This window comes from Mus caroli, unplaced genomic scaffold, assembly GCF_978045245.1.
Source record: "Mus caroli unplaced genomic scaffold, Mus_caroli_1 scaffold_9, whole genome shotgun sequence".
Lineage (NCBI taxonomy): Eukaryota > Metazoa > Chordata > Mammalia > Rodentia > Muridae > Mus > Mus caroli.
This window is the reverse complement of record NW_028227264.1, coordinates 127,654,082-127,676,465: the sequence shown is the minus strand read 5'-3', so window position 1 is coordinate 127,676,465 and position 22,384 is coordinate 127,654,082. Positions and strand designations below refer to the sequence as shown.

General features: G+C 48.2%; 2 protein-coding genes, 1 long non-coding RNA gene, 2 other non-coding genes and 1 pseudogene across 14 annotated transcripts in view; 2 read left to right on the top strand and 4 right to left on the bottom strand.

The window, feature by feature from the left end:
• Positions 1-8,143, bottom strand: part of Baz2a (bromodomain adjacent to zinc finger domain 2A) — a 35,678-nt gene extending 27,535 nt beyond the window's left edge. For 2 of the 7 annotated variants that reach the window (XM_021173612.3, XM_029482200.2), the window contains exons 1-2: positions 7,970-8,143; positions 3,053-3,196 (exon numbers count right to left, since the gene is read on the bottom strand). The gene's annotated coding sequence lies outside the window, so the exon portion shown is untranslated. Of the gene's footprint in view, positions 1-2,505; positions 2,769-3,052; positions 3,197-6,219; positions 6,460-6,891; positions 6,988-7,969 lie in introns of those variants that run through there. The other 5 variants (XM_021173610.3, XM_029482198.2, XM_029482199.2 and 2 more) reach the window with 5 other exon arrangements.
• LOC110302853 (uncharacterized) lies at positions 6,389-14,340 on the top strand. 4 transcript variants are annotated; one of them, XR_015048500.1, is made up of 5 exons: positions 6,389-6,454; positions 10,111-10,215; positions 10,755-11,055; positions 12,916-12,970; positions 14,139-14,340. It is a non-coding gene; the product is annotated as an uncharacterized LOC110302853 (long non-coding RNA). The 4 variants fall into 4 exon arrangements; XR_015048501.1 differs by lacking the exon at positions 6,389-6,454 and adding an exon at positions 7,065-7,165; XR_015048499.1 differs by lacking the exon at positions 6,389-6,454 and adding an exon at positions 7,239-7,346.
• Positions 9,464-16,091, bottom strand: Atp5f1b (ATP synthase F1 subunit beta). Its single transcript, XM_021173617.2, has 10 exons — positions 15,862-16,091; positions 15,240-15,422; positions 14,844-15,018; positions 14,273-14,394; positions 13,863-14,047; positions 13,307-13,465; positions 13,085-13,207; positions 11,378-11,590; positions 10,780-10,981; positions 9,464-9,724 (listed from the first exon to the last, which is right to left on the bottom strand). The coding sequence occupies exons 1-10, from the start codon at positions 15,986-15,988 to the stop codon at positions 9,624-9,626; spliced, it is 1,590 nt and encodes a 529-aa protein (XP_021029276.1). The 5' UTR covers positions 15,989-16,091; the 3' UTR covers positions 9,464-9,623.
• On the bottom strand, positions 14,130-14,201 carry LOC115032198 (small nucleolar RNA SNORD59). Its single transcript, XR_003837855.1, has one exon. It is a non-coding gene; the product is annotated as a small nucleolar RNA SNORD59 (small nucleolar RNA).
• LOC115032199 (small nucleolar RNA SNORD59) lies at positions 15,098-15,171 on the bottom strand. Its single transcript, XR_003837856.1, has one exon. It is a non-coding gene; the product is annotated as a small nucleolar RNA SNORD59 (small nucleolar RNA).
• Positions 16,092-17,991: 1,900 nt separating the features above from the next.
• Positions 17,992-18,985, top strand: LOC147002785 (small ribosomal subunit protein uS5 pseudogene; annotated as a pseudogene).
• The last annotated feature ends 3,399 nt before the right edge of the window (positions 18,986-22,384 follow it).

Genomic DNA, 22,384 nt, shown 5'->3' with positions numbered 1-22,384 from the left:
TTTAATCCCAGCACTTGGGAGGCAGAGGCAGGTGGATTTCTGAGTTTGAGGCCAGTCTGGTCTACAAAGTGAGTTCCAGGACAGCCAGGGGCATACAGAGAAACCCTGTCTCGAAAAAAACAAAAAATCTCAGCTGAGCAATGGTGGTACACACCCCGTTTTTTAAAAAAAAATTATTTTATTTTTTCTGCATTGGAGTTTTGTTCATCTGTAGGCCTGTGTGAAGGTGTCAGATCCCCTAGAACTGGTACCCAGGGCTGCAGACAGTTGTGAAATGCCATGTGGGAGCTGAGAATTGAACCCCAGTGCTCTGGAAGAGCAGCCAGTGCTCTTATCTGCTGAACCACCTCTCCAGACCCTGTAGACCAACAATTAAAAATAACAAAAGCATGTTATTTTGGGATGGAGAAATGGCTCCTCAGTTAAGCGCTGTTCTTCCAGAGGACAGGAGTTCAGTCCTCACATTCACAACTATTTTGTAACCCCAATCCAGCAATCCAAACCCTGCATCAGGACTCTATGGGCTGGCTCCAGGCACACATGCAGCAAAAGACCCATACACATAAAGTACAAAAACAAAAACAAAAAAATTTAAGGAAAAAGAAAAAAACCCTACCCTTCAAGAAATATTCTTTTGGGGGCTGGAGAGATGGCTCAGTGGTTAAGAGCACTGGTTCTCTGCTCAAAGTCCTAAGTTCAATTCCCAGCAACCACATGGTGGCTCACAACCATCTGTTATGGGATCCGATGCCCTCTTCTGGTGTGTCTGAAGACTGACAGTGTACTCACAAACATAAATGTTTAAAAAAGGGCTGGTGAGATGGCTCAGTGAGTAAGAACACCCGACTACTTTTCTGAAGGTCTGGAGTTCAAATCCCAGCAACCACATAGTGGCTCACAACCATCCGTAATGAAATCTGGCTCCCTCTTCTGGTGTGTCTGAAGACAGCTACAGTGTACTTACATATAATAAATAAATAAATAAATAAATCTTTTTTAAAAAATGTTTAAAAAAAAGAGAAAGAAAGTGTCTTGTATAGATGAAAGTTACATCATGATAGCAAATTCCCCTAATTAGTTCTGTAAAAGGTAAAACTTCCAGGAACCTAAGTCAACGAAGAGGTTTCCCTGCAGGACTAGACTAGAATCACCACTGAGGAACAAGCTTAACACTCTCATTAGTAATAATAATCAGTCCCCATCCCTATATACAAATCATAAGTACACATCTTCCCTCTTTCCCTTCTTCCACATCTCATAAGTATCTCTCCACAAGCGTATTTGCTCCGATGATTTGCAAAAAAGAAAACTGTCATGCTTAAAAATATTAAGGATCAAGAAAGCCACTCTAATTCCATAAAGATCTCAAGTACTCTTGGCAGCTTTCTACACTCAATCTGCACTGCTTGTTCTGAATAGTGATCACTGCTCATGATAACTCACTTTGATTCTCTATGACTTCTAACTTGGGCCAGGAGTGGGGTCCAGAAGAGACAGTGTACAAAGGAGGACCAAGATCAGTGGGTCAACTATAGTTGATCGACTACTAGATGACAAATGAATACTAGAGTGGAAAAAGTCTAACGTTTGGCAGATCCAAGCTTGCCCAGAAGGCTTCAGAAAATGAAACCAAATCAGATTAAAATGGTCATTTCAAAACAACAAGAGACGCAGCATCGAACGCACAGCTGCCATTTCCCGGCCACTTCCTGCGGGAGGCTGGGGGAGGGGCAGTTTGTGTACAGATGGAGGTGGTGGAAGCTATCGCCCCCACCAACACCACTCCCCCGAAGGATACAAATCCCTCACTCCTGTAAGCTCCACAAAGGATGCCTGCTATTGGCATTGACTTGTGCAAGTCGGGAACGCCGGGAAAGAAAGGGATGATGCGAGAGCACCGTCTCTCTACGGAAACGGGGATCCCCTTTGGATAGGATTTCCTTGGGAAGGAATCCCTCTTTATTCTTCCCCTCAGTTTTCGGCCCTACTCAAACCTAGACGCCAAGTATGAGTTGTATCAACCCCCATCTCCAGAGTCGGGGATTCTCCCGGGGCTCCAGGGCCCCAAGTCAGGCCAGCACGACCGACAGCCAGGCCCTCTCCACGACCCGGAGAACAGAAACCCGAGGCTCTCCGGGGAGTCACCGCGGAGTCACCCCCACTCACCGCGGCCGAAACCCCTGTCCGCACGAGCCTCAGGTGTAGCCCACCGCGGGAAGCCCCGCGTCCATCCCCTGCACGCCCGCGACCCCGCCGCCCCAGGAGGTGGAGCCCTCCCGGGGATTCCGCCGCCACTGGATGGGTCTCCACCCCAGCCGAGCCCGACCGCCACCTCCACCTCAGGGGGCCTCGTCAGCCGCCACCCGCGCCCGGCCGGGGTCTCCCAACCGCTCGGCGGCGTCCCAGCGAGGAGAAGCCCCGGTCACCTGAGGCGCCAGCTGCCTAAGGAACTCCCGCGGACACCGGGCGCCCGACCCTCGGCCCCCGGTCGCACACCCTACAAACCTGAGGCGACGGCGTCCGGCCCGGTCGGGGCTCGCTTCTCCCCGGGGGACGGGCGGTTCACATGGCCAGGCTCCGGGCGCCAGGAGGGAGGAGACGCCCGCGGGAGAGGGGTGCAGAGTGCGGGGTCTGGGAGGGGGAAGGGGGTCGCGGTTCAACCGCGGGGCCTGAGCTGAGCCAACATGGCCGGCAGGGGAGGAGTAAGCCGGAGAGGGCGGGGAAACGGGGCAGGCGGCACCGCCCACCAGCGCCGCGGCCGCCGGGTCCTAGTGCCTGGCCCCTTCGTCTCAGATCCGAATCTGGGTCCTAGTGCCCAGAATCCCTCCCAGCAGGTTCCTGCTTCACCAGCATCTCATTGAGGGTTGGAGTCTTGCTTCACGCAGGTCAAATCGAAAGGTGAGCTATATCTCAGGGTTAACCATAACGGCTAGAGCACATTTCTAGGACCATTTCGGGGCTGTTTATTTCCTCAGCAGGGTGGTAATGAAAAAGTGGAAGTTGATACATAGGGAGCGATTTTACAGGGATGAAAAGGAAGCAGTATACTCACCTATGTCCTGTAGGGACAACCTGGTCCTGCCTGGATCACTGCTTTCCTGGTGTCATCTGCAGGACCTTGGTCGTTGGAGAGAATCCTGCACATGGGGAAAGGAGACTTGGCTCTGGCTCCACACAGTCAAGATCTGAATCTAGCCTAAATGTGGCCAAAGAGTAGAAGATAAGCAGTAAGATAACAAAAAAAAAAAAAAGTCCCAAATATTTTTCTGTTCCCATACCTTTTCTTTTTATTTTTTGGTTTTTCAAGACAGGGTTTCTCGGTGTAGCCCTGGCTTGTCCTGGAACTCACTCAGTAGACTGGCCTCGAACTCAGAAATCTGCCTGCCTCTGCCTCCGGAGTGCTGGGATTAAAGGCGTGCACCACCACTACCCAGTTCCCATACCTTTTCCAACAAGGCTACATGGCTGTGTTCTTTGGAGAACTGGAAGTCTCTAGACAGGAATTATAGCTTAGCTTTCATCTGAATGTGTATTGCAGGGAGCCAAGATGGGAAACAGTGTTGTATGTTACAGCTTTTTCTTTTCAATTCCTACTTCTCACTCACTAGATGAAGAAATCAAGACCCACAGAAGCTCACCGACCTGTTCAAAGTCACACATAATTAAAATATGATGAGAAGGGAACTTCATTCCCCTTCCTTCCAATTCAAGACTTCTGGCTTCATAATTCCCATTCAAATCAATGAAATGTAGTTTTAGAATGTAAACAATTGCCTAAACTATGCAAAGCTAAGTCTGAAGACTTAGAAAGAGCGACACACAAACGAGATTCTGGCTGTTTTTGAGGTGTCAACAAATACATTTTTCTCTGGGGGATCCCAAGAGATTGGAAATCTGGGTGTGGACAGAGTCTGATTGAACCAAATCAGCAGTCTAAAGTCAATGTTTTTACACCAGAGAGGGAATCTGAGTGTGGGAGATGTTTTACCCACCCATCATTATAAATAGTTCAGATAGGTTTCAAAAGGAAGATCTCTTTAAGATAAGCCAACAATGTGGGCTCAGCACATGGTTCCTCTCCCTCAACCGAGGTAAGTAGATTACTAAGGGAAGGAGGAGACAGAACAAAATCTCTCTCCCCTGTCAAAATGAGTTTATAAAGTCAGTCACGGCAACCTACGCCTGTAATTCATTCCTACACTGAAGAGGCATAGATGAGAGGATCGCCCTGTGAGCTCAAGGCCAGCTTGGTCTACAAATCCAGTTCCAGACTAGTCAGGACTTCATTGTGAGACTTTGTCTGGAAAAAACACAAAAGGGCAAAGGTCGCCTGGGGGCATACACCTTATCCTTCTTTTTTTTTTTTCTCTGTATAGCCCTGGCTGTCCTGGAACTCACCCTGTAGACCAGGCTGGCCTCGAACTCAGAAATTCGCCTGCCTCTGCCTCTCGAGTGCTGTGATTAAAGGTGTGTGCCACCATGCCCGGCTCACCTTATCCTTCTAAAAGCCCACTAACCTCAACGCCCTGGAGAAAGGAGAAGTAAATTTAGGCCAAAAAAAAAAAAGAAGTGTGGCGCACGCCTTTAATTCCAGCACTCGGGAGGCAGAGGCAGGGTGATTTCTGAGTTCGAGACCAGCCTGGTCTACAGAGTGAGTTCCAGGACAGCCAGGGCTATACAGAAAAACCCTGTCTCAAAACAAACAAACAAACAAAAATGTGTAACCCCACCACCACCAAGAAAAAAAAAAAGCTTAGGTTGGAACTGGCACCTAAGGAGAGGAGAGGGAAGAGACAGGTTTAGAGGAAAGCTAGTATCTTTCTGTCCTCTCCCTTTTCCAGGGCAGATGACTCTTCCTACCTCCCACCCGGGGCTAACCAGTTTGAGACATGGCACGCAGAGGAGGAGCCTGCGCCAGTCAGAGGTCCGTGACCACGCCCCTTCGCTTCATCACCACACACCCACACACACCCACCGCTGGCTCCGGAAGAGCCGGTTACTCCTGTGCCCCACTGTCCCCACCCCTTCCGAGCCCCAGGCCTAGTAACCTCGGCTACTTTTAGGCCCAAACCCAGCCCTGAGCCAGTAAAGAGGTAGGATAGAAGACCACCAGAGATTAGAAGAGGAAAAACAGGGCATAATACGTCTTTTCATCTGGTACAGAAGGGCTTCTATCGCTTTATCCCACCTAGGCTGCGATCTTCCCTACTCTCTGAAGGATAAAGGTGGGCAGGGAATACGCCCCAAAGCTTTTTACTTTTTGCCAGGTGCCTTGACATACAACACTTGTGACACGCCCCCCCCCCATGCCAAATCTCAACGCAAAAAAGCGGACTTGATCCCATGTGTCCCCAAACATTTGTCAATCCCCATACAATGTGGCTGGTTAGCCAACAAGCCTCCCTTCAAGAAGCTACTCCAAAGAGAAAGGGGCCAACGGTCATTTTATTAGCAACCTGTGAGAAGAGTGTCTGGGGAACAGACTGAACCTCCCACAAAACAAGCCAGAGGATGATGAGACATGAGTTGGGGATAAACGGCCTTCTCACCCTCCAAGTTCCTGCTGTACCTCCCTGTCTCTGGGTCAGCTGTCATTGTGCCAGCCACTCTGGAGCCAGATGGCTGGGGCTATGCGATGGTGGTATGCATCCTAGCTGTATCTTCCCTTTCCTCTTCAAGACACTCCAAGGATCCAACCTTAAGCACTACAGGACACACACACACACACTGCGCCCCTCCCAGCACCTTTAGTTGAGACTCAGAATAGTATAAGACAAACCCTGACACCCATTCTCCTAATTCTGGAGGCAGGGGCATTAGAGAAGGAGCTCGGGGCTCAGCTGGATGGAAGGAGTTGGCGGAAGGAGTATTCCCTATTGAAGGTAGGGTAATTAATAAGACCTCCCACTCAATGACTGAACTGATCTTGCCTTAGCCACAGCTCTTGGCCCTGTAGCAATTCCCATTGGTTCCTTTTCGGAGGAGACAATCTCACCGTATTTTGGTAAGGTTAGGTTCTCTCGTAATATGCCAAAAAGATTATAACCCCTCCCCTTCTCCAAGTGGGTCTGCGCCCCTCGGATCTAGTCTCCAAATTCCCCAACGGACAGCTCCATGGTAGGCATATATGACAGTGACATCTCGGGGTTTTTTTGTTTGTTTTGTTTTGTTTTCTGGGAGTAACCTGAAATAGAGAAGGTCGGGCTTCCTTTGCCTTACCCAGCACCCCCAATCCCTTAGAGACTTGGCCCCAGTCTTGTTCTGCCGCAACAGCCGCTGAAGCGGAGTATCACAAGGTTCCCGCAGCGCCGCTGCCCCCGGCGCCGGGACTAGGGGGAGGGGCCAGCTCCAGCGGGGCCGAGCGCCCTTCCCACCGAGATCAGGGGGCGGTGCTCGGGTCCGACCCCAAACTCCGCAAGAAAAGCTTTAGGTGGGACTTAGCTGAACTTGAAGGGTGAGCGGAGCAGGGCGGACAGCGCCCGTAACGTGCGTCGTACCCCCCGCCCCCCGCACTACCAGGAGAGGGGTTGGGGTGGCGGTTATCCGCCCCCCCCCCTCCGGGGTTAGGATGGCGTGGGAAAGCGCTAGTTCCAGAGAAGAGGAGGCGAAACCCAGACCGCCGGAGAGCTTTCTGGCGAGAGAGGCGCGGGGGAGGGGAGATCCAGGGCCGGAATAGGAGGGGTTCTCCCGGGAGAGGATGGCGGAGAGGCGTGAGAAGCCTCCGGATCCCGGGCGCAGAGGACAGGGGAGGAACGGGCGAGGAGGCAGGGCGGGGGAGAGAGCAAGGGCAGCCGGCGCAGGGAAGGTCAGAGCTTGGATCCCAGGGGAGGAAACGGCTGCGGGGACGCCCTGCCCTGGACCCCGGGCCTGGAGGCGGATGCCGGGCCTCACCTGAAGCAGGGCCCGGCCGGGCGGCGGCGGCGGCGCAGGTGGCCGAGCCGGGCGGCGGCGCCTCCTCCCCCAGCCCGAGGCCGGCGGTGGAGGGGGGGGGGTGGCGCTTAAAGGGGCAGGAGCCACCCGGGTGAGGACGAGCGCTCAGGGACGGCTGTCGCGAAGGCTCCGCTGGGGGAGGGGACGGCGGGTGGCGTCTCCTAGGGGCCAGAACCAGGAAGGATCCCAGATGCAGGAAAAGACAGAAACTTCTACGGCGTAGTTGGGGACAGCGGTGGGTCTGAACTGGAGTACTTGAAGAGCTCTTTTTGCCGGCACGGGGCGCTAGCTAAGACTTATTCACAAAGGAGGCTGGAGAGACAGTGGGAGCCACAAAGATTCAAGGAGGCCTAGGAGAGCAGGAGAGGGAACTCAAGGCCGAGAGCATGTCGGGGTCACGCACAGCGCCCTGCTAGGTAAACAGGCTTCTCCCGGCTCTATCCGTACTACAGCTGTACAAATCTGGAATCAGGAATCCACAGAAGCAAAACGCTCTCTGTCCTGTCAATGGTGAAGGCCATCCGTAACAGGGTCGTGAGGCTGATGCAGGGCTAAGAATCGGCTTTATTCATTGCTCGGTTTGGCCCCAGCCACCACCACCACCCTTGCAGCAACCTCTGGGGCAACAGGAAGCAGCTGCTCAGTGCAGCCCCGACCCGGTGGTGGGTTAAAGGGGGGAGGAAGAAACACCGAGAGAAACTAGGGGGAGGGGAAGCATCTCTTACAAGACTAAGACTGGACTAGTAATGAATACAGTAAAATACTAGTCGAATCTCTGCACTTAAATTGGAGCGGGGGGGGGGGGGGTTCAAGGTTGAGGAAGGAAGCCCTAACCTAAGATACAACCCCAGGCTCTTCCTTAGAGCTGGAGCTTGCCAATGTTCAGCAGCTCACCAGCTAAGCCCCGTGTCCCCCCACAGTCCATTTCCCCTCCTTCACCCCCCAAAAGAGCAAAGGTTAGGCCCCACCCCTGCTGAGTCAGCCAGGGAGGGAGCTGGGCATCCCTCAGGCCTTTCCCAGGGGCAGCTATCATACTTACCCATGTCAGGCTGGCAGGACTCAGGATTAGGACCCAGATTCTCACTGCCCTTGGGTCTCGCTTCAATTGAAGGCTACTGTTGGATCCTGCCCAACTATGGGCTGGGAACTCGAAAACCCCAAAAAAGCCAATGTATGTATGCTTCCTGCGAACCACACAGCCTGAACTGCTGTAGGGTGATGTCCCTGTATGACAGACTGGGGTGGGAGGGAGGAGGGAAGGGCGGGGCTTTCATTGGGTGGAGAGAGGGAGGAGGCGAGGACCGGGCCGACGAGGAGAAATATGGAGGAAGGTTAGAACTATATTAATACTTTAGGACTGTGGTTGAAGGGGACAGTAAAGGATGAAGGAAACAGAGTTACAGCTAGCGAGAGAGAAAGGTTCTCTACAAACCTTAGAGAACACGAACACCGGGATGGAAATGACCTTTAAAATATCAGTTTCCAAGTCTGTATTTGGGTGACAAAGCAGAAAGAGGTGACCTGTGTACTCTTAGGTCTTTTTGCCGACTCGAGTCAGGATCTGGAGCTGTCCCCACCCGATAACAGCATTTCCCCCAACCCAAGCTCCAAGAGCAAACTACCAAGAACAGGCAACTCAGGGGCGCCACCTTCTGTCCTGATCTTGACACAGGAGGGCCCGGAGCCAAGGACGTCATAGACAGATGGGAAGCTCAGGCCTCTACTCCACCCCAGGAACCTTTCCCAAAGCCCTTCAGGTCACAGCTCAGAATTGGGAGTTGAGCTGTCCAGAGCTCTACCCCAAGTGGACAACTTTACAAGGTGAAACTTATAGATGTAGGCTCCTCCCCAGGCCAACTCCAGCTGGTTTGTAAAGTCATTAGATGATAGAAATACCTCCTTGCAAATAGCCTTAAATAGATCTCAAAATGGTGAGATTGCAGGTCTTGTAGTCTCAAATGCTTCCACAAGAGGCCACTAGCTGGGCTCAAACACGTTGTAAGGCACAAAATACATCCTAGCATAGTGTGTGCTAAGGCACCCATTTTTATGAAGAGGAAGTACTGCTTTTCAAAAGTCCCAATGGCAACAGTATAAAGATTACTCTTTGTAACACCACAGAAGCCTTAAAATTTTTTCATAAGGGATCTTAGGAGACCTCATTTTTTTTTCCCTGAAGACTCAAACACAAACATGCACAGCTAGGCTTGTTCAAATTTCTGGCAATATATTAGGAATTTTCTGAATGAGTACCTAGACAAGACCCTCAATTGTGACAGATATTCAACATTTCCTAAAAACGTAATCCCTGTCTTGAATAATTTATCTATTTTCCCCAGGGGAAAAACACTTTAGTGATAATTGGAGCAAAAACCAAAGCTGAGCCTATTATGAAACACAAGGCCCATAGAATCTCATTAATAAATTGATCTTTTTAATAATAATTCTGTTTCTAACAATGATTTCCTAAATGTGGCCTACCACTGTGAGCTCAATTATAAGCTGCTTCAGAAGCAACATAAACAGACATAAATGAGGGGTATATACTTTATTGAAAACTTTAAATACTCTTCAGAGAGAACATCACATCTTCAATCAAGGCTCTTGTATGGCCTGCATGGAAACCTGAGCTCTCACTCGATATGGAGAGATCAGTGCAGTGCCGCGTTTGGCCCGAGTTTGGCTGGAGTCCCTCACGACCCGTGCTCTTCTGCCAGCTTATCAGCCTTTGCGACGGCTTCTTCAATGGGTCCCACCATGTAGAAGGCTTGTTCTGGGAGATGGTCATATTCACCTACATAGGGGAAAACATAGTAAGAAGTTGAGTTATATCAGCTTCCTGCAGCACGTACACCTCACCACTTGAGCCCACTGTGAAACCTCATCATGCAAGGAAACTTCAACTTCCACGTGAAATTTACTTTTTGAGGTGGGGGTGTGTTCCTGGCTGGCCTGGAAATCAAGCCCCTAGATCTATTTAGGAGTCCCAGCACTAAAGGTGTGCATCATATCCACCCCTTCCAAGTATAATTTTTTTTAAAGATTTATTATGTGTAAAGTGTTCTGCCTTCATACCAGTGTATGTGTAATTTAAGACAAGATGTAGTAGATCAAGAATATAAGTTTGGGGCTGGAGTGGTGGCTTAACACTGACTACTGCTTTCTCACCTCTAATTACAGGGACCAGATGCCACTTCTAACCTCCACTGGCTGTTCTGTGAGGACCTAACTCCATACAACACTCAGACACACAGCACTTAAAACCCGTAATTTGCTGCACCTGAGGTAAAATTCTCACTTTCAACTCAGTGACATGGGACAGTTATGGACTTTAATGGTATACTTTTAAAGTATAGACAAGGGAGCTAGAGAGATGGCTCAGAGGTTAAGAGCATAGACTGTTCTTCCAAAGGTCCCGAGTTCAATTCCCAGCAACCACATGGTGGCTCACAACCATCTGTAATGGGATCTGACGCCCTCTTTTGGAGTGTCTGAAGAAAACTACAGTGTACTTAGATATAATAAATAAATCTTTAAGAAAGAAAGGTAGGTTGGGGCTGGTGAGATGGCTCAGTGGGTAAGAGCACCCGACTGCTCTTCCAAAGGTCCAGAGTTCAAATCCCAGCAACCACATGGTGGCTCACAACCATCCGTAACGAGATCTGGTGCCCTCTTCTGGAGTGTCTGAAGACAGCTACAGTGTACTTACATATAATAAATAAATAAATCTTTAAAAAAAAAGAAAGAAAGAAAGGTAGGTATCATTTCATTTGATCATGTTAGAATGAGAAGATAGGCTTGTTTTCTCTCACTTTTATGGCTAGGCTTGATAAAAGGAAAACACCTCACCTGCTAAGATCTGCTGGAACCCTTTAATGGTCTCCTTCAAGGGCACCAGCTTTCCCATGTGACCCGTGAAGACCTCGGCAACTTGGAATGGCTGAGATAAGAAGCGCTGGATCTTTCTTGCCCGGGACACAGTCAATTTATCTTCCTCAGAAAGTTCATCCATACCCAAGATGGCAATGATGTCCTGGAGAGATTTGTAGTCCTAAAAGCAAGCAAGATGAAAGGACAGAGTTAAGTGCCTACACCTTCAGAAGGTCCAGGAAGCCGTCAACCAAGGTTAGTGTCATATTCTGCCTATTCAACTAGGTTAGAAAACAACTGATTATTTTTTTGAGAAAGAGTTTCTTTGTGTAGCCTTGGCTATCCTTGTAGATCAGGCTGGCATTAAAGATGTGTACCACTACTGCTAGTCTGACAACTGTATTCTAAGGGTGAAGTAGAGTACCCTGAAACTGGGGACACCTCATCAGCAGTATCAATCCATTCTCAACTTTCCTTGTTCACACAAATGACTTCAGGAAAAAAAAAATCTAGTCCTTATAGAGGTCTCAAATCCCTTACAATTTGATGGCCATTGACTCTGAGGATAGACACTCACCTGCAGGATTTTCTGCACTCCTCGGGCAACATCATAATGCTCATTGCCAACAATGTTGGGATCCATAATTCGAGAGGTGGAGTCCAGTGGATCCACAGCTGGATAGATGCCCAACTCAGCAATAGCCCGGGACAGCACAGTGGTAGCATCCAAATGGGCAAAGGTGGTTGCGGGGGCAGGGTCAGTCAGGTCATCAGCAGGCACATAGATAGCCTAGAGTCAAGAACCCAGGAGATCAGCAGTAACCCCACTCCTGCTTAAGCCTGCCCTTTTCATTCCCCTCTCAAAATCAAGGTCTTTTTTTTTTCTTGGCATCTCTGGGACTGGATTAAGCTATGGACTCCCTTTATCTGGGTCAGCATACTATGCCAACACTTTATTGTGATGGTACCAACTTTTATTTATGTTGTGCTCTTAAAAGATGTTCCTGCACTGCAATAGCTAATTGAATATGACCACGAGGGTGCATGGTAAGGTCTGTTTAGCATCATTATCTTGCTTATGTGTTGTTTGTTGCTTGCTTATTATGTGCCTTGGAACACACAACACACAAGCAAGATAACAATGAAAGCTAGATGTAGCAGCTCCGGTCTATAATCCCAACTCTTAGCTGCCAAACAGAGCTGAATAGAAAGTGAGTACCAGGCCAGCTAGAAGCTGCACAGGCAGATCTAATGTCAAAAACCGCACAACAATATTTTCATTGTGCACCATATGCACGACTGAGCCTGCAGAATGTACCCAAGGGGTCGGACTGATCCTCGCCAACTGCAATGACAGGTGGCTGTGAGCCACTACTAGGTACTGGGAATAGAATCCCAGAAATTATTACTATTATTATTATTGCTTTCTTTAAGACAGGGTTTCTCTATGTAGCACTGGTTGTCTTGGAATTGGTCCTAGACCAGTCTGACCTCAAACTTGGAGATCTGCCGGCCTCTGCTTCCTGTGGGCTACCACCACCTGCCTACAGAAAGTATTTTTAACTACTGAGCCATCTCTTCAGCCCCAGTACCTTAGAATTACTTAAGAAAATGTCCCATTTTCTGGTGTGAGACAGTGTCAGATAGTGAAGTTAGGCAGGAATTCACTATGTAGGTGGAAATAGCATTGAGTTCCTGATCCTTCTGCCTCTGTTTCCCATGTGCTAAGATCCCAGGTATATGTATGTAATACCACGCCCAGCTAATGAGCATTTGTTTCTAACTTAACCTTTACAATCTAGCATACAAATACATAATCTTTTAAAATTTATTTATTTTATACATGAGTGCTCAATCTGTATATATGCCTTCATGCCAGAAGATCCCATAACAGGTGGCTATGAGCTACCATGTAGTTGCTGGGAATCAAACTCAGGACCTCAAGAAGCAACACTGGCTGTCCTGGTACTCTACATAGAGCAGGTTGGCCTCAATCAGAGATCCACCTGCCCCTGCCTTCTAAGTGTTGGGATTAAAGGCAAGTGCCATTTCACCTAGCACATGATTTTTGTACATCTCCACGCCCCAGACCGACCATGTTTACTGTGTATGCAGGTACCCATGGAAGCCAAAAGAGGGCGCCATGTCTCCTGAGCTGGAGTTACAGATGGTGAGCCACCTGACGGGCACTGGGCAACCTGAAGCATTCTTAATTGTGAACTATCTCTCTAGCCCCAAGTATAATATGGTGTTATTATCTCCCTAGTTTGGTTTTTTTCCTTACCTGCACCGAGGTGATCGATCCCTTCTTGGTGGTGGTGATCCTTTCCTGCATTGTACCCATGTCAGTGGCTAGGGTAGGCTGGTAGCCTACAGCAGAAGGGATTCTGCCCAACAAGGCAGATACCTAAAAGACAAGTAAAGAATAAGGGTCTTAGGTGTCTACATTTTTCTTCTAATATGCCCAACTGGCTCAACAAAGCAGGCCTTGAGGCTTCCCTCCTACCTCTGAGCCAGCCTGAGTAAAGCGGAAGATGTTGTCAATAAACAGCAGGACATCTTGGCCCTCCTGGTCTCTGAAGTATTCAGCAACGGTCAAACCAGTCAGAGCTACCCGGGCTCGAGCGCCAGGTGGTTCGTTCATCTGCCCATATACCAACGCTACCTGTAAAACATACACAAGTCAGAAAAGACAGCAGAGTAGTAAGGAAGCCACATAGAAATCCAAGATTCCCAATCAGAGAGAAGAGAGAGACACCACTAATGGGATCTTCCACTGGATGCCAATGTTTCTGTTTGCAACCTTCATGAAATTGAGAACACTGGAAATAATTTCTAAACTAAAAATAAGACTGAGATATGTGAGTGGCTTCCATTCTACACCTTTAAATCAGCTTTCAAATTGGATTACTTACTTATCAAAAAAGTCTAGAAATATCTCACACCAGAGAAATGTACATTGGTATTCTGGAAAATGGTGGTGGGAAGACAACTATTTTGTTTATAGAACCCGGGGCTCATCACATCAAACATAACACATTAGTTTTCTGAATGGAGCTCACCTTGGAAGTGGCATCTTTTAGGTTGATAACACCAGATTCAATCATTTCATGGTACAAATCATTGCCCTCACGGGTCCTCTCACCAACACCAGCAAATACAGAGTAACCGCCATGGGCTTTGGCCACATTGTTGATTAGCTCCATGATCAGCACTGTCTTTCCCACGCCAGCACCTCCAAAGAGTCCTAGTTTAAGAAGAAATAGTTCAGATCTCTGCAGTTCCAAATTACACAGCCTTCAAAAACGGTTCAGTTCTGTCCGTTTTCCCCTTCTCAGGAACGGCATCTGGCTTCAGCAAATTCAGAAGAACGAAAGTCAGAAGCTGATCATCAATGAAGGCTGTCAAACTCTCAAAGATGGGTCTCCATGCTATACTGTATTTGGAAAACATGGACCAAAAACCAACATACCGATTTTCCCACCCTTGGCGTATGGGGCCAGCAGATCCACAACCTTTATCCCAGTCACCAGAATCTCCTGCTCAACGCTCATCTCTATGAACTCAGGAGCCTCAGCATGAATAGGAGCGAATCTGTAAGATTCAAGGGGGGAAAGGGTCAGAACCCAGGCACCATTCGCAAAAGCCACAGTCAAGTCTAATCTTGTCCAAGTTAAGCTGTCACGGACATCATCTCTCTGCAATAAAAAATATTGTCTCAAGAACAAATAATCCTCTTTTTTGATATTTTCCTTTTACTGAACTTAATATAACAAAGTTTCTTTATATACCAGTAAGAAAATAAAGACCTGTACATTTTAGAGAATCCATAATGTAACACAGCTTTAAAAAAAGTAATAGGGGGTTCTATGTAGCAAGTTTTCAACAATCCAAACTTCTGTATCTTCATTTTCAACAACTGAATACAACAGAAATGGAGGTAATACTGTAGGAAAACGTTGCTTTACTACCAGTTATTACCTCATTGTGTACAACTGCAAGAAAAGGTTCCCATGTTCACAAATGCAGTGAGAGAAACTTACTGTTTGGTTTTGATAGGACCTCTCTCATCAATAGGTTCTCCAATGACATTCATGATTCTGCCCAAGGTCTCAGGACCAACAGGTATTTTGATTGGTGCCCCTGAATCCAGTACTTTCTGGCCTCTAACCAAGCCTTCAGTGCCATCCATAGCAATAGTTCTGACCGTGCTCTCCCCTGTCAATCAGCATTAACACGTTATAAGCACCAAAACCTAACAGTATGTAATGAAGGGTGATGGAAAGCAAACAGGCCTCCCTCTCAGCACCTGAGTGTGGCTTCAGCAAACTCAGAAGAACGAAAGTCATTTGGTAAAGTCATCACAGACGGGAGATGGCACGATCTTGTGTTATTTAAGCCTAACAAGCTCTTTCCCACCTCTAAAACGTCCTACTTACCTAAATGCTGGGCCACCTCCAAAACCAGTCTGCTGTCCCTGCCTTGCACTTCCAGGGCATTTAGGATGGGTGGTAATCCCTCATCGAACTGGACGTCCACCACAGCGCCGATGACTGCCACGATTCGCCCGGTGGCAGTGCCTGCCTTCGGGGCCGCAGACGCCTGCGCCGCATAGTCTCTGGCTAGCAGACAAAAAAGGTATTGGAAGGCGTTAGTGTTAGGACAGCTTAAGGTCACCCGAATCCCGGATTTATCCCCCGAGGGAAGGTTAGTGGAGCCCAGACTAAGTCTCCTGCAAGATAGGAAGAAGTGTGGAGAAGGGCACGCTGCAATTGGGAACCCACCCGCACTGCTTTCCCGACCTCGTGCACAAAACCGCCATTATTCTCGAGTTTGGTATCCCCCTCAAAACCTCAAGGTCAAGGCAGCTGCCCGCCACTCTAGCCTCACAAAATGGGACGCTGCTGGTTCGATCAACGCTCCCACGGGCGACTGTCCTTGCACTCCGCGGCTGGACAGTAGTCCGCTGCCCCGGGATCCTTATGGAGAACGGATCCGATAGGCCCAAGCTCAAGGTCACAGGGAGAAGAACCGAACTAGCTCCTCCAGGAAGGCGCTTACCAGGATGGACCCCGGCGGGAGCAGCTCGCAGTAGAAGCTGCGCCTGTGGCAGCGCCGCCGAAGGGCTGAGTCCCCGCAAGGCCCCGGAGGCCGAGGCCGAGGCCACACGCCCCACAAGACTCAACATGGCGGAGTCCGGGTGGAGACTGAGCGCCGAAGCGGTCCTCTCCGCCGGTCCTGCAGCTGGGGCGGGGCAACCTCCGCCGTAGGCACAGTCATTGGGTGATCTTGCTGTTCGTCATCACCACTAACGCTTCTATAGGGAAAAAAAAACTCGGAGCCTATCAGCTATTGGTCTAAACTGGTGCCAATCTGAAAAATCTCTTTTTTAATTGGAGGAGCCGCCCTCTAAGCCTCGAAACCTAATTGGGCCATAGGAACGTCAGTAGGAGAGGTTTTTGGCGGAACTACGTTGAAACAAAGGGGCGGGGTTCCGTTGAACGTGTGCACTAGGCCGTCTTTGACTGTCCTTGGGCCTTGGGTTAGGTGACAGCCGCTGAGGTTGAGTGGCGGCGTCCTGAAAATCAGGAACTTTCTGTGGCTCCAAAACGTGGGGTTTCCTCGACAGTAGTGAGGGTAGAAGTTTCCAGGCGGCCCAGCAGGTCCGAAACCTGGAGGCTCTTTATCATATAAATCCGTGCAACGAAAGAAACTAAAGCGACCCATCCTTCGACAGACGTTCTGCATCGAGGAGACAAGGTTATTTATTTATAACACTCCAGGGGTAATTTAGAGTCACCTGCTTATGTAAATAATTGCCCTAAGCAGACGTGCTGACAGAACCCTGTAATTCCAGAACTTGACAGGTGAAGGGTCAAGATTCCAGGAGCCCCTTGAGACCCTGTCTCAAACACAAAATGAAAGGTCAGAAGTAATAGACCTTGGCTGTGATCTGTGTGTGCAGAGATCCGTAAAGTAAAGTAAAGTAGAAAGGAAGAATATGCTAAACGAGCCTTTGCCTGAAACCACATTTCTTCAGTTTGGTTGTAGATAAGGCAAAAAAAAAAAAAAAAAAAAAAAAAAAACAACCCAACAACCCTATAGGGAGATGCCAGGTCTCAAAGGACTTTTGAATGAAAGTGGAGGCTGGTCAGAAGTGTGTGTTGCTCTGGGATGGAAAGTCACAGAATCAATGATATCCTTGCCTGAGATATTCACTTTATTCAGCGACAATGGCGATGGGGTGGAGCTCTAACAGGGAAACCCTTAGTCTTCCTATGAAAATACACAAAGTTGTACTATTGCACCTTTTTACTTCCTAGCATCCTCCAGTACTTCCCATTTTTCTGCATGATGATGAAAAAAGTTCTCAGTTTGACAGTGGAGAGAGCTAACAAAGGCTGTAGAGGGGAAAAAACAAACGCACCCATATCCTCATTACATGTATGTGTTATTGAAACAGTCTTGCTGTAGTTCAGACATGCCTTGGACTCAAGCAGTTATGCTATCTCAGCCTCCCCATTCCTAAGATAACATCTAATAACCTTGCTAAGTAACGAAGAGCTCAATGTAGGACAAGATGTTGCACTCCTGTGACACCAGCCCTTGAGAGGGGGAGGCAGGAGTTTAAAAATCATCCTGGGCTACACAATGAGTTGGAGGCCAGCCTACTGGATAACACTGCGTGGCAATAAGTAAAAAAATTCATAAAAATCAGACATAAAAGAACCAAGAAGAATGTCAGCATATGATTAGCAAGTAGAAAGGGGCCAAAGGGTAATAAGAGGATCAGAGGATGTAATGCAAAGAATCAAGAGGCTGTCTGGTGAGACGTCTCAGTGGATAAAACCATGCACTGCTCTCACAGAGGACTGGAGCTCAGTTCCTAGTATGCACATTGTGCAGCTGGCAACTGCCTGTAATTCCAGGGATCCAACACCATCTCCTGGCCTCTAGGAACACGGCACTCCTGTGCCCTCTGTCTTCACGGGCACCAGGCAAACAATGAATACAGGCAAATCACTGACTTATACAAATCAACATGAACCAAGAATCAGGGTGATAGCCAGGCATGGTAGCACACGCCTTTAATCCTAGCAGATTTCTGAGTTCGAGGCCAGCCTGGTCTACAAAGTGAGTTCCAGGACAGCCAGGGCTACACAGAGAAACCCTGTATAAAACAAAAACAAAAACAAAACAAGCAAACAACTCTTCTTCTTCTTCGGGAAAACACCAAATGGCGGATGACGCCGGTGCAGCGGGAGGGCCCGGAGGACCCGGGGGCCCAGGATTAGGAGGCCGCGGCGGCTTCCGCGGAGGATTCGGCAGCGGTCTTAGGGGCCGCGGTCGTGGCCGAGGCCGTGGCCGTGGTCGAGGCCTCAGTGGAGGTAAAGCTGAAGACAAGGAGTGGATCCCCGTCACCAAGCTGGGCCGCCTGGTTAAGGACATGAAGATCAAGTCCTTGGAGGAGATCTACCTGTTCTCCCTGCCCATTAAGGAGTCTGAGATCATTGACTTCTTCCTGGGTGCGTCCCTAAAGGATGAGGTTCTGAAAATCATGCCAGTGCAGAAGCAGACTCGGGCTGGCCAGCGCACCAGGTTTAAGGCTTTCGTCGCTATTGGGGACTACAATGGTCACGTTGGTCTTGGTGTTAAGTGCTCCAAGGAGGTTGCCACTGCCATCCGAGGGGCTATCATCTTGGCCAAGCTTTCCATCGTCCCTGTGCGGAGAGGCTACTGGGGGAACAAGATTGGCAAGCCCCACACTGTTCCATGCAAGGTGACAGGCCGCTGTGGCTCTGTGCTGGTGCGTCTCATCCCTGCCCCCAGAGGCACTGGCATTGTCTCTGCTCCTGTGCCCAAGAAGCTCCTGATGATGGCCGGTATAGATGACTGCTACACTTCAGCCAGAGGCTGCACTGCCACCCTGGGCAACTTTGCTAAGGCCACCTTTGATGCCATCTCCAAGACTTACAGCTACCTGACCCCCGACCTCTGGAAAGAGACTGTCTTCACCAAGTCTCCTTATCAGGAATTCACTGATCATCTTGTGAAAACCCACACCAGAGTCTCTGTTCAGAGGACCCAGGCTCCAGCTGTGGCTACTACATAAGGATTTTGTACAAGAAAAATAAAAGAATTAAGTCTGCTAAAAAAAAAAAAAAAAAAAAAAAAAAACAAGCAAACAAACAAAAAGAGTGTTGTGCTGGAATGCAGAGGATGGTTTCTGGGGTCATTTCCAGTCACTCTCCACCTTGTTTCTTTTCTTTTCTTTTAAACATTTATTTATTATGTATACAGCATTCTGCCTTCATGTATCCTGCAGGCCAGAAGAGGGCACCAGATCCCATTACAGATGGTTATTAGCCACCATGTGGTTTTTGGGAATCAAACTCGGAACCTCTGGAAGAGTAGCCACTGCTCTTAACCTCTGAGCCATCTCTTCAGCCCCTGTTTGTTTCTTTAGATAAATGTATATGGCTGTTTTGCCTTCATGTATATTTATGCATCATGTGGATGTGTGCTACCCTCAGAGGCCAGAAGAGGACATTTAAATCTTCCTGAAGTTACAGACAGTTGTGAGTCTCCTCTGTGCACTGGGAATAGAATCTAGGTCCTTTGAAAGAATAGCCAGTGCCCTTACCCATTAAGACATCTCTCCAGCCCTTCTCCACCTTATTTACTTACTTACTATTAATTTAATTATCTTTTGGTATTTTTTGAGACAGGACCACTCTATATAACCCTGGCTGCCCTTGAACTCTCAGGCAGGAAGTAGACCAGTCTGGCCTTGAACTCACAGAGGTCTACCTGCTTCAGGATTCTAAATCTTGGGATTAATGATGTATACCACCATGCCCGGCCCAGATTATGTTTTAAGACAGAATCTTGTCACTGAACCTGGAGCTTCCTGTTCCGATCAGAGTGCTTGTCAATGCGGTTCCATGATCTTCCTCTCTGCCTCCCTAGGTTTGGTCGCCACTAGCATGGCCCCTCCCCTCCAAAAAAAAAAAAAAAAAAAAGCAAGATGACAAGAGCAATTTGGTCAATACTTGGGGTTCGGGATATAACTTTGTGAGTACAGCACTGAGCCTCATAAAACCAGGTGTGTGATACATGCCTATAAGCCCAGCACTGGAGAAGTAAAAATAGGATCCAGGAAGCTGGGGAGATAGCTCACTAAGTAAATAACCTTACCAAAGCTGATGATCTGAGCTCTATTCCAAGAACTCGTATGGTAGGAGGGAAGAAATAACTCCTGTGCACTGTCCTCTCACTTCCATGTCTGCCCTGGTCATCCTGGCTACATGGGACCCCATCTAAAACAAAGTTCCAGGCACAGTGACACACACTGTAATTCAGGCAGGCCAACCTGGTCTCTATCTATATAGAAAACTCCAGGCCACTCAATGCTTCTCATAGCAAAACTTTGTCTCAAAATAAGTAAATTAACTAATTAATATCAAGAATTTCAAAAGTCATGTAAATAATTAAATCCATTTGAGTTTAGCAAGTAGGAAACTCATTCCATGTGGAAAATTAGTTGAATGGTCTGTATCTAAGCACAGGACATTGAGTGTTAGTGATTCTGGGGCTTCACACATATTAGACAAGCACTCTAAACCGAGCTATTTCTCTAGCTTCACCCACTTTTGGAGACAGTTTGTGGCACCCAAGCTGACCTTAAATGTAAGATTCCCCTGCCTCTTTGTGCTATCACAAGTGCTGTAATAACAAGAATATGCAGGGACACCCTGAAGAAAAAAGTGATGCGTCTGTGCTTTGCTCTGCTCCACAGCAACCCTTTCTGTTTTAAATGTGTGTGGGTGCTGAGTGTTTTGGCCTAGGAGGCCAAAAGATAGTGTCAGATCTCCTCAAATGAGAGTTACAGATTGAGGTTGTGAGCCACCTGACATAAATGTTTGGAATAGAACCCTGCAAGAGCAAGTGTTCTTAACTACTGAGCTACCACTCTCGGCCTCCACTTCCCCCACTTTGAGGCAGGGTATCTGTGGTTTGAATGAGAATGGCCCCATTGGCTCATGTGTTTGAATGCTTAGTTCCCAGGGAGTGGAAGTGTTTGAGAAGGACTAGGAAGCATGGTCTTGTTGGAGTAGGAGTGACATTGTTGGAAAAGTGTCACTAGGGGTGGGCTCTAAGACTCTCAGCTACTTCTCCAGCACCATGTCTGTCTGCTTCCCATCATGACAGTGGGCTAACATTCTAAACCTATAAGCAAGCTTCCAATTAAATGCTTTCTTTTTATAAGAGTTGCTTTGGAGCCGGGCATGGTGGCGCACGACTTTAATCCCAGTACTTGGGAGGCAGAGGCAGGCAGATTTCTGAGTTTGAGACCAGCCTGGTCTACAGAGAGAGTCCCAGGACAGCCAGGGCTATACAGAGAAACCCTGTCTCGAAAAACAAACAAAAAAGAGTTACCTTGGGTATGATTCTCTTCATAGGGACAGAACACTGACTAAGACAGTCTCCCTGTAGTTCTTTAAGTTACTGTTCTATAAACAAGGCTGGCCAGAAACTTGGAACTTCCCACTTCTACCTCCCAACTTACAGATGTGTGCCACCATTCCCAGCTCAAAAATCTTTTTCTTTTTAGAGACAGCGTCTCACTGTGTAACTTGCTATGTAGACCAAGCTGGTTTTAAACTCACAGGGTCCAGCATGCCTCTGCCTCACAAGCATTTTACTTTATTTTTATTTTATGGGCATGCTTTGCCTGCATGTGTCTTTGTGAGAGTGTCAGATCCCCCTGGAACGTAGAGACAGTTGTGAGGAGTACTGGGATTGAACTTGGGTCCTCTTAATTGCTGAGCCATCACTCCAACCACAAGCAAGCTCTTTAATTGTGACTATTGTCATGCATGTGTGTACTGGCTGGTTTTGCCTGTCAACTTGACACAGGCTGGAGTTATTACCGAGAAAGGGGCTTCTGTTGGGGAAGTGTCTCCATGAGATCTAGCTGTGGGGTATTTTCTCAGTTGGTGATCAGTGGGGGAGGGCCCATTGTGGGTGGTGCCATCCCTAGGCTGGTAGTCTTGGGTTCTATAAGAAAGCAAGCCAAGCAAGCCTGGGGAAGCAATCCAGTAACATCCCTCATGGCCTCTGCATCAGCTCCTGCTTCATGACCTGCTTGAGTTCCAGTCTTGATTTCCTTTAGTGATTAACAGCAATGTGGAAAGTGTAAGCTGAATAAACCCTTTCCTTCCCAACTTGCTTCTTGGTCATGATGTTTGTGCAGGCATAGAAACCCTGAGACACATGTGTCTTTCTGCATCTAGAGCAGCAGAAGCTTCTATGGTTCAGCTAGAATAAATACGGAAGACAGGAGCCAGACCAGGGCAGAATCTTCATCTTATTACTTACTAGGTTTCATCAGACAAGTGATTTCTCTCTTAGTTTATTTTTGAAAGGGCCAATAATGGGGATAATCTCACTGGGCTGTTCTAAGCATTAAACAGAATATTCTAAAAATTGTGCACATGGCTGTTTTGTCTGCATGTAATCTCTCCTCTCTGAAATCAGAAGAGGGTGTCAGATCCTCTGGGACTGGTGTTATGTAGTGTAG

Coding starts and splice junctions, on each gene's coding strand:
- Atp5f1b (XM_021173617.2), bottom strand. CDS start 15,988: ATGTTGAGTCTTGTGGGGCGTGTGGCCTCGGCCTCGGCCTCCGGGGCC. Junction 11,591..13,084: donor GATCGATCACCTCGGTGCAG/GTAAGGAAAAAA, acceptor TCTTGACTCTAG/GCTATCTATGTGCCTGCTGA. Junction 10,982..11,377: donor GAGTGCAGAAAATCCTGCAG/GTGAGTGTCTAT, acceptor GCTTGCTTTTAG/GACTACAAATCTCTCCAGGA.